At 31.6% G+C, this 11,730-nt stretch overlaps 1 protein-coding gene across 1 annotated transcript; it reads left to right on the top strand.

The window, feature by feature from the left end:
* The first annotated feature begins 10,388 nt into the window (after positions 1–10,388).
* On the top strand, positions 10,389–11,472 carry LOC133312781 (ubiquitin-like protein 5). Its single transcript, XM_061514046.1, has 2 exons — positions 10,389–10,689; positions 11,199–11,472. Exon 1 carries the CDS (start codon positions 10,461–10,463, stop codon positions 10,680–10,682), a length of 222 nt encoding a protein of 73 aa, XP_061370030.1. The 5' UTR covers positions 10,389–10,460; the 3' UTR covers positions 10,683–10,689; positions 11,199–11,472.
* Positions 11,473–11,730: the final 258 nt, after the last annotated feature.

Here is an 11,730-nt window from a genome sequence, read left to right as displayed (position 1 = left end):
TTATTTAAAACTAGTTTAAAATCGGTTTTAAATCAAAATCGGTTATAAACCATAAACCGGTTTTGGAACCGATTTCAAAGTGGTTTAGAAAATTTAAAACCGATTTAAAAAAAAATCAGTTCAGTTTGAAAATCAAGCCGTTTAAAATCGGTTCGATTCGATTTTTGTTGAAACTGGTTATGAACCGCTCCATGCACACCCCTAATTAAAATGTTTTACCTTAGTGTTTCTTTTCCTTAAGAAGATATGTAATCTGAATTCCTATGGAGAAATATTCACTTTGTCAAAAGATGAATGTATGAATGAATGTTCTTGAGAAAGCTTTTCAATTGATGCATAAGAATGAATCCTAATCTTGAAAATCTAATTCTCTCTTTTGTTTCTTCTCTCTTGTATTTTCTCCTCACATGAATAATATGCAACGAGCTCTATTTATAATAATAAATTTTTCTCTCCTCTAAAAGCCCAAAAATTATAATTGAAATATAATTCGTTTTCGATATAAATTTGAAATATAAATCCTTTTCAAAAACTAACCAAAAATCTTTTACCTTTAAATGAAATTTTAAATGCAGTTTTAAAAATAAGATTTCTGATTTTTCAAATAAAAAATATGTAAAGCTTAAATATCTTAATCTATTATGCAGTGCAATTCCAATCTAAATCTTTGACAAAGAATTTTTTATTTCTCTTACATGAAATCTAAAAGGAGAAAATCTATCATAAACTTTACTTGATTTCATGTTTTTCACTCCCTTCGTGATATCTTCCATATCTTCTTCAATCTTCATGCAATCTTCAATTGTCTTGAATATTATTTCAAATTAGAATAACTATTATTCTGAAATCTCAAGCAATCAACTCATTAATAATTTCAAGACAATAAATTATCAATAATATTAACATTAAATTGATTATAATCATCAAAACATATTTTAAATCAATTAAATAATTAGGGTATAACAAATATCCAACACTATTAGTTCTGAGAGCAATAGCATTTATCAGGAAACACATCGACAAGAACGAAGCTCCATTGACGCAAGTAACAAAGAGAAAGATAGGGGGTAATTTTGTCCGAAAAAGTTTGGAAAATTTTCCCACCGGGTGGGAATCAAAGAATATCACTCAACTTGGTAGTATTCTTCAATGGGAAAATCCTTCACAAAAATAAATTCCGGGAATATGATTTTTCCAAGAAAATTTTCACAATCCTTATACCAAACGTTGGTAAATAGGATTCCCAATGTCAGTTTCCCGAGAATCTAAAATTTACTCACATACCTAACGCCCCCTAAAGTTCTACTTTGACCGAGGTGCCAATGCCAAGATTCTTTGCAATCCTAATCTCCATCTTCCATTTTCATCACTGAAGACCCTTCCACAACCTGTGTTTTCTCCTCCGTTGGTGCATGACTCGTTTACATTCAGTTTGATCCATCCTAGGTCAAGTCTTAACCACTTAATCTGCAGCTCAACTTTTTGTTTCGATTGAATACCTACTTTAGTTAAGCTTAATTGGGCTTCCTTGAAATTCCTAAGGTAGACTTTTGCACTTCTCACCGCTGCCTCTTCAGATAGGCTTTGATTAAAGAAGACAAGGGTATTTCTATCATTCCAAATCATCCAACAAATTATACTAACAAAAGAGGCCATTCAGTATTTCCATTGGATTTTGAATGAGATGAGAGATTCTTGTGAAGCCAGCTAGTTAAATTACCAGAAACAAAAGCTAACCAGTTACAAGGAAGGATTATTTTCTGCCAAATTGCAGTGGCCCAACTGTAGTCTCTGATCATGTGAATGTTGTTCTTTGCATAAGAGTGGCATCTCGGGCATAGGTCAGAGTTAGCCATGTGTCTTTGCACCCTGCGACTATTGGTTAAAAGGTTATCCCTAATAAGCAACCATAACAAATTCCTTATCATTTGAGGCCCTTCCCAACTCCAAACGAGATTCTAGTTAAGGTGACAGTAGTGAGAAAAGTTATCTCCCAATACTTTGTATGCAGTGCTAACAATAAAGGAGCCATCATTAGAGTTCTTCCATATAGTCTTATCCATGTCATTCAAGGGATAACATTGGCTGCCTCTAGAGATATAAGATATTTGAACTCCTACCATCTCCACGATTGCTCATTTTTCCTTAAATCACCAACTTTCCAATCAAGCAGATCTGCTGTTATATCTTGAGTGGCAAAGTTAATGAGAGGGTAGAACCTAGGAACCCAATTTTCATGCCAAAAGAGAGTACACATTTCGTCCCCAATCATAATCTTTGTGTTGTTTAGGACCAGGGGCCAAACTTTTGATATTCCTCTCCATGAGTTGGAGGCATTTTGGATAAGTTTCAGGTTTGGGATAATGTTGTCTTCCACCTTATATTTAAGTCTTAGAACTCTAGCCCATAAGGTTTCTGGATTGGTAATGATGCCATGGCCAATCTTCATAACAAAGGCTTGGTTTAGTTGTTTCATGTTTCTCATCCCTAAACCACCTTCCACCTTGGGCCTGCAAATGGTATTATAGGGGAGAGCATGAACTTTCTAGCTCCCGGACCAGAACCCCATATGAAACCCCGTGTCTTTTTCTCCAATTCCTCATAAGTACCATTTGGAAGGTAGGATGTTTGCATGGTATAATGGATATAGCTGACATTACTGATTTGGCCAAAGTGACTCGGCCAGCCATAGCTAAAGATGCCTGATTCCAATTATCGAGACATTTGTTTACTTTGTCAATAACGAACTTGAAGGTTTTTTTCCCACTTTTTGGTGATGAATGGGAATCCCCAAATATTTTCCTAGATTTGCAGTGGGATCAAAGCCCAATTCCTGACAAATCTCCATTACTCTATTGTTGTTAACATTTCTAGAGAAGAAGACTTTTGTTTTGCTCTTATTCACTTTTTGACCATAAGCTTCACAGCAGTAGTTTAGGACATCATTCACCATTGATGTTTGATCAAGAGAGGCCTCACAGCACAAAAGGAGGTCATTTGCAAAAAATAGATGAGAAATTGAAGATGCATTTTACATAGAATTATCGATTTCCACACTTTCTGGGAGGTTGCTTGAGAAATAAGATGGGTCTCTATTTCCATATAGAGAACAAAGAGATAGGGGAGAGAGGATTACCCTGTCGTAGCCCCCTGGTAGGCTTGAACTCCTCTGTTTTGTCTCCATTCCATAAAATGTTCATAGAACTAGAGTTAACATGATTAGGCTTATGAGCTCTCTCGGTAAGCCTAGAACAAGGAGAGTATCCTGAACGAAAGTCTTGTTTATCCGGTCATAAGCCTTCTCCAGGTCTACTTTGATCATCATCCAACCTTTTTGGTCTTTTTTGCCCTGCATGGAATGAATAATCTCTTGTGCAATTATGATGTTATCACCACTAAGTCTCCCTTTCACAAAGCTGCATTGGTTTGGCATGACCAAATAAGACATATGATTTTTCAGGCAATTGGCTATAATCTTCGTGATAAGCTTATAAATCACATTACAGAGACTTATGGGTCTAAATTCAGCAATATTCTCTGGATTGTCCACCTTGGGTATCAAACAAATGAGAGTTTGATTAATGTTGGCTACCCTTGATGGTTCGGAGAATATGTCATAGACAAGAGATAGGACATAATCCTTTATATTATTCTAGTTAGTTTGAAATAATAGAGCATTCAGACCGACTACTCTTGGAGCTTTATGAGGATGCGTACTGAAAGCTGTCTTTTTGATCTCCTTCTCCATAGGCAATCTGTTTAGGAGAGTAAGAGTTCTCTCACTTAACTTGGGGAATGCTCCTTAGATGATGAACTTTGATTTTATAGGTCTATTTTAGATTTGTTTTAGAGTAAGGGTTTGTTTTAGATTTGGAATATCTAATTAACGAACTTGACAAATTAGATCTTGCCACTTAGTTTTGTTCCTAATGCACAAATCATAAGTAAATTCACAGATTCTATTCTAAGTTTTGCACTTTAGTTATTTGGCTAAAGAAGGTTCAATTTCAAACTTGGTTGTGCACGAATATAACTTTTAATCCAAAAATATGAAAATGGGATTAGTTTAGTAATTTTGTTTCAGGGTAAGTGATTCAAAATCAAACCATAGGGGATTTTAAACTTTTCCCGAACAAATATAAACAACTCAAGAGATAAATAAGATAATATAAAGATAATAATAAAATTAATTAATATTTATATGTGTAAATTACATAACACATGAAAGAAATATTTATAATTAAAATGTGAGTTATTTACACTTAGGTAATTAAATCCCCTTTTAATAACACTTAATAGTGACTTTTAGACTTTTACTTTTCAATATTCACAACTATCTCTTTTGGCAGAAATATTTCTATGGTCCAGGCCATATAATTTGTAGGTGCTCTCTCTTACATGTAGGGGATAAAAAGAGAAAATGAAAGAAAAATAAGGGATAAAATGGTTGAATTTTTTTGTATTGTGAGTGGGACCATGGAAAAATTATATGGGCCAAGAGTTTCTAATTATTTTTCCTCTTTTGGATGTAATGTAAAACCTTAGTATGAAAAAACCTAATGAAAAAGTTAAAGTGAAGAAAGAAAAAACAATATCTATGTGTGAAAATCGTCTCATTAAAAGTTTGATTATGAAAAATCATATTGGATAAAATATTTATCAAGGAAAAAAGAATATACTATTTATCCCTTCTTGATGGTATTACGTAAGGTATTTAAATTGATACATTATTTCCTTCACGAAAATATCACTAAAAAGGTGTATGAATTAATGTAATATTTTTTAGAGGAATTCTAAGTAATGATAGTGTTTAAAAATTTAGTCTCATAATGATTGATACAGTGATCAAATACCGAAAATCGACACATTTTTTTCCTTTTCGAAGTATTGCTTATTGTCTTTAAATTGATACATCATAATTTTTTATACTAAAACCATGAATAGTAATATTATTAATTTTTTAAATAGTATTTTTTTTAAAAGATGTCACTTTTATTTTAAAATAAATTCAAATTATCATTTACCTGTTAAATAAAAATATAGATGTAGGCAAACCGAATTCTAAATTTAGAGGAAAAACCTACCTTTGGTCGGACCTTTTTTACTCCCTTAAGTTAGGAGTGCATTTTCAGTGCACCGGTTGTGTGAGACTTCCACTCAAAAATGATATATGGATTAAAAAAAATCTCTATTTTCCATACAACTAGTACATTCTCTCTTCCGCTTTAATTGAGTCAATGGTGTGATGCGAGTACCTTAGAAATTTCGTTAAGTTAGGCAATTATTCCAATGAAGTGGTCTCGATCAAGGGATTCCAACTAGTCCAATGAGAATATAAACTAGGGTGGCCTAGAAAGAAAATATCTCTCCCTCTAACTCAGTGCCTAATAATTATTAAACTAAAAAAAAATCACAGTTGAATGGATAACTGTTGCGCAATTTGCAATCAATTAAATCAATCACATAAATACGCAAGTGCACGTGTTACAAGTAATAAAGGTATGTGTGAGCTTAAGATCGTTCCCACGGAGATGATTTATAAAGCATAGATTATTTAAGTAAAGAAATTAGAAAATGATTGATTTTTATGGTTGAGTTTGTAAAATAAAAGATAATTAACTAAGAAAATAGTAAGCTAATTCTAATGTATTAAAGTAATGGATGAAATATAGTTCAGGTTCAATTTCCCTGATACAACAATACTGAAACGATGCTATAACAATACTCTATCAATGCTTAATTAGTAAGTAACACAAGATATATTGGGGCTTATGACCAACCTAACATATCTATCTAATAATTAATTCCCACATCTCTATAGCCAAATTAATTACCAAATTCATTAAGTTCAAGTTCAAAGGCTATGTGGTGTGAACTCTCTATTCACCACTTAATTAAGCTAGTTATCTTTTATCTAATCAATCAAGTTACTTTTCTTTCACCTAATCAAATCAATTAAGTTACTCATTTTCACCCAATTAACCAAGTTACTCCACTTTTATCTAATTAACTCAATCAAGTTATTTTATCTTCACCTAATTGACCCACACAATTCAACAAGGGTCTGGATTCAAAAACCTATTGGCTCTAACCTCCTCAATATCATATATGTATCTCTCGACATGCATACATGAATATAAATAAGTAAACTTGTTGAAAAACTAATTAAACATTCATAAAAGTAAAGCTTAGGCATCCATTACAATGTTACAAAATAGATACTTTATCACCCAACCTAATGAACAATTTAGCTCACGATGGAATTAAAGAAAACAAAGAAGAAGAAGAAAGAATTAATTGAAAAATAGAAGAGAGGACTAAAAAGACACTATTGTAAAACTCTATCAAAGTTTTTTCCTCCAAGAATCTCTCGTTCTCTATATGTGATGTGGTACTACCTTCAGTCGTTCCAACCTTTTGAATTCGTGGGGCAGTCCTCTTTAAATAGAAAAAAATGGTTGGTTACTTGGGTCTCAACTTTGGGAGTGGAAATCCATAAATTGTGTTGTTGTATCCTTATCTTATCCTTATTTTATAGGGTTGTTGGCACTTGATTGGATAAGATCTTGATCTTCTTGGATTTATTCCACCTATATTGTTTTTGATTAGATAATAGTTTGTTATCCTTGATTGTTGGGATTTAAGATGTGGTTTGATCTTCAAAAACGTCCTTATCCCTTACTTGTTGGTGCTTTATCCGTTTGTTGGGAAAATAATTAACTTTTGAAATTTGAATTTCAGTTGTTCCCCTATCCTCGCTGTTATGCCATCGCGATTTCTATATCATAGCTTCTCTGCTACATCACTCGGGCATCACTTTTCCTGCAAAAACAAAGCACTCAACAAGTCATCTATTCTTACACAAAATCAAGGATAATTGTCTCAATTTCTATATTTAGTCATCTCAAAGCACTTAATCATGAATATGCAATATTTAGCTCAATTATCATACAAATAAGATAACTTATATGGAATTTTTGCCGCAAATTCATCATTAAAATATCAAATTAACTCTCATTTGGGAGAGTTAACAACAACCAATCTATTTATAACTCATTGATACAACAGGATAAGGGGTTCAATAAAGATAAATGTTTCATTTCTTGGCAGGTTTGATGACAACCATCATCTCGGTAACCCATTATGTATAACTTTATCCAATATTTCATGTGCAAATAATGCTGTCAAAACAAAGTTTCTACATAGAAATGGAATGGGATGATAGAAACATAAATCATAGAAATGACACGAAATATAAATTTTGTACTACTTAATGTCAAGGTACAAAAAATCACATAAGTCACTACTCAAAATTCAATGAACAACTTCGTATTTAAAAGTTATAAGTCATATAACTATATAAGACATAAATCCAAAAACACAAAAAAAGTTTAACAACTCCTACAACAAGTTTTAAAACAAAAAATGAGCAAAAAAGCATAGACACACACTTACCATTATTGTTGTTGTTTATTATAAAGCTTTGGTGGCTGTATCACTGGTGATGTGGGGGATAGGAGATGAGTGACACCAAGAGCTGCGGTGGACACGAGATTACTGAAGAGCGTGATTTGATTCAGATAGCTAGACGAAAAAAGTCGAAGTCGCTGTGCATTTTAATTTGGGGAAAATGGGAAATAAGGTATTTTCTTTTAAAAAAATAATAAAATCGGGTCATGGACTCATGGGTTAAGTTAACCTGATTCAGTTTTTGAGTTTAAGTAAAAACATAAAAACTTGTATTTCCACCATTTTTACTTGTTTTTTGACACTCAATTTTCTACATTTTCACGATTTTACACTTGTTTTTAATGATAGTGTACAAGTACAACAAAGAAGCTGATGCATAGCTATATAATATATTTAGGGTTTAGGGTTACAAACTCACGATAGGAAAGCTAAAAGGAAATAATTGATTATAATCAAAATACAAAATACAAAAATTTCAAATATAAGTTGATATTGGACATCTTTTATTGCCGTTGAAAAAATTAGAGTGACCATTTTGCCACGCCTGGCAAAAAAATTTACCGGACTGCAACGCCAACAATAAATTTTGTCAAAATGCTACGCGGCATATTTCGCTACACTGTGTCGTGTAATATGTTTGCATATAATTCGCTACACTGTGTAACGAAATATGCCATGTCAGGCTGCACAGTCAGCAAAAATGACACGTGTCAAGCAGGTATAAATTCGCTACACTGTGTAGCGAATTGTGCTTGAATTATGCCTGCTTGACACGTGTCATTTTTGCTGACTGTGCAGCCTAACATGACATATTTCGCTACACTGTGTAGCGAATTATATGCAAACATATTTCGCTACACAGTGTAGAGAAATATGCCGCGTGATATTTTGACAAAATTTACTATTGGCGTGGCAGTCCAGTAAATTTTTTTGCCAGGCATAGCAAAATGGTCACTGTTCCGAAAAAATTATGGTGTTATTGTGTCGATAAGCAAATGAATATGGAAATTGATTAAGTAGTACTTGGTGGAATTTTTTTTAGCTTATATTCTTTTCAAAAATAACTAAACATATTTTTTTTAAGTTATTTTCACAAAATATTTTTTATAATGAATAAAAATGAAAAAAATTATAAGTTTCTAAGATATATTTTCTGGGGGCAAGATCTTTTAACACTAATGTTACACCAAATTTTAACTGTTGATTTTCGTGAATCTGTTATAACTTATTGGATCACATTTATTAATTCTTAATAAGTTATAATCATTAGATTAATAAGTTAAAATTTGGTATCAAAAGATTCTGTCCGCTCCCTTTTTTTAAGATAGACGCTAATTTTTTTGGAGTTCTCATATTTATTTTTCAGTTATATATTTATTGTTAATTTGTATTTTCAAATTTTTTCTCTAACAAATTGTTCAATCTTGTCATCTCTTCCAAAATACTTAAAACGTCACAAAGAAATGATAGAGTCATATGTGTTATTGTGATTTGATAAATCACAATCATTTGGAGTATATCTTATTTTCGGATGAATCTCCCTATTAATAAAAATATTTTATTCATTATTGGTTATAATTTTTCATTTAAAATCTTCATATTTAAAACCTTTATTATTTATTTATTGTCATCTTTGTATTTATCTAAATAACTGAGTTCTCTAATATCCTTTATGATAATTTTTTTTCCTTTATGATAATTTTAATTATCAATAGAGTTTATGAAAAATATTTTATCAAATAATTATATGTTTTTAGTTTGAGCTTTAAAGTAATCCTCAAACTAAATTTTTTATTTAATCATCAAATAATTAGTAAATTTATTTTTTTAAGTTTTATATAAAATTGTTTTGCTTTATTTTATTTTACAAATAATGTACATAAAATTAATTTGTAAATATTTATTTTATTATAAAAATATAAAGAAACTAAGCAAACCCAACATCATTAAATCAAGACTCATAAAAGTTATAATAATTGACTAATTTGTAGTACATACCGTAAGTACACTCGTATATATTAAAATAGAGTGTACTTTCTTAATAATAACATAAATCTTTAATATATTTGTTCTTAAATAACACATGTTGACTTTATTTTATCTTGATTTAAATTTTTTTAAATTATATCTTAAATTTCTTAATAATTTAAAAATTTATTATTCACAAATATATATATATATATATATTATATTTATGGAAAAAGTGTTTGTCATTTTAAATGACAGAAAGTTATGTTATTTTAAGAGAGATACCGACACAGAAAATTTGAATTTTAAATTAAAAAAACCACTCACTTTCTCTTTCCCATGATTTCTGTGTCTATCTCTCTCCTAAAATGACATAACTTATGTCATTTAAAATGACAAACACCAAACCCTATATTTATATGAGGTAGGATCCTTTGACACCAGTGTCAAATTTCAAATTTGACATCTCATCTGAGAGCCGTTAGATAAAAAAAGATCAATGACTTTGATTTGTAAGCATGTGACACCATTGATCTTTTTTGATCTAATGGCTCTCAGATGAGGTGTCAAATTTAAAATTTGACAGCGGTATCAAAAGATCCTATCTCTATTTATATTATATCTAAATTTAAGAAGAGAATTAAATAATTACCGGTGATAAACAAATCAAACATGTGGATTCTTTTTTTGGATAAAGTGTGTCATTTTAAAGGATGTAAAGTTGTGTTATTTTAAGAGAGATAGAGATAGATAAAGGCAGAGAGAGTTGACAAAAAATAAAAATAAAGGTGCGAGTCTTACCTATTTGTGAAAGTAAAATGATATAAGTTATGTAATTTAAAAGGATAAACATTTCTCCCTTCTTCTTGTACGAAAGAATATTAAAAGCTTAATTTATACGTCGTCCCATGAGTGGCGGTGAATACAGCTATAAATATGTCCCAAGCCTGCCAAAAGCAAAAGGTTGAGTCAAGAGCGAAAACATTAGGTTGGTGAATTGGGGATTAGGGTTTTGGGTGAAAATGATCGAGGTGGTTCTGAACGATCGATTGGGGAAGAAGGTGCGGGTGAAGTGCAATGACGATGACACAATCGGGGACTTGAAGAAGCTGGTGGCGGCTCAGACGGGAACGAGATCTGACAAGATCCGCATTCAGAAGTGGTACACCATCTATAAGGATCACATCACTCTCAAAGATTACGAGATCCACGACGGCATGGGTCTCGAGCTCTACTATAACTAAGCTCAAGGTCTCTTCTTTATTCCCCCTTTTTTTTTCAATAAAGTTGTAATCTTGTTCCCGCAACACGATATTAGGGTTTTTTTTTTTTAAATTTAGGGTTTCCGAATTTTGAGGGTCATTGATCATGTGATTTCTCATGTCAATTATATTTATGTAATCAATTTCTATATTTTAATTCTCTTATTTGCCCGAGATTGAATATTTTTGTCTTCTTTTTCTTTTGGCTTTTGAGTTATGATTTGTCAACTTTTCTTTCTCTTTTGAAGAAAATTTCTGGTACTGATTGGTAAGTGCCTTGTGTTCTGCTCTGGTGAGGATTAGATTGATATGCCTAACTGGAAAAGAATTTTGGAAAGATGAATGCAACTGGTTTTATGTATGGAATAACACTCCCAACACTGAATTATTATTATTATTTTTTTGTTTAAATTTTGATTAAATACGTGTACATATTTCTCCAACTTTTCATTATTCAAGTTCATAAACTTAATCTGCATATTTTCTTGTTTGTTTCAGGTGTGCTTTATGCATAACATACTATATGCTGGGAACGGGATAAAAGCGTCAAATGTTTGTGTAACTTGTGAAAGACCTCTTGGATTGGAATAATGTATACATCACCTTAGATGATATTGGGTTTAATTTACTGTTGGAATCGTCAGTAACTGTATTATCCCCTTATATATATATATATATATATATATATATATATATATATATATATGTATTTCTGACTTGTTCCTAGATTCGTATGAATGCAGTAATTCTGGTAGAGTCTGATCTATTTCAATCTGATGGGTGAAAAAGCGTTTGATGATGGCAATTGCTTTTAAATTATATGGTCACGACTCACGAGTAATCTGATTTTGGTTATACTTTAATTGACTGAACAATGGATGTTAGGACTTCATTGCAAGTTCACCGTGTTGTACGAGCTCAATGCCTATTGTAACACATCCCCATGCGCTTTCGCATGGACAAGGAGAGCCTCCTGACGGGCTTCCAGCGACGGGGTACATGAATGAATCGAATTAACACCCGAAAGAGA

Source organism: Gastrolobium bilobum, unplaced genomic scaffold, assembly GCF_033153095.1.
Source record: "Gastrolobium bilobum isolate Gb01-03AN ecotype WA unplaced genomic scaffold, APGP_CSIRO_Gbil_v1 utg8540, whole genome shotgun sequence".
NCBI classification, from domain to species: domain Eukaryota; kingdom Viridiplantae; phylum Streptophyta; class Magnoliopsida; order Fabales; family Fabaceae; genus Gastrolobium; species Gastrolobium bilobum.
Note: the sequence above shows the minus strand (reverse complement) of the source record. Positions and strands in the feature narration are given on the sequence as shown.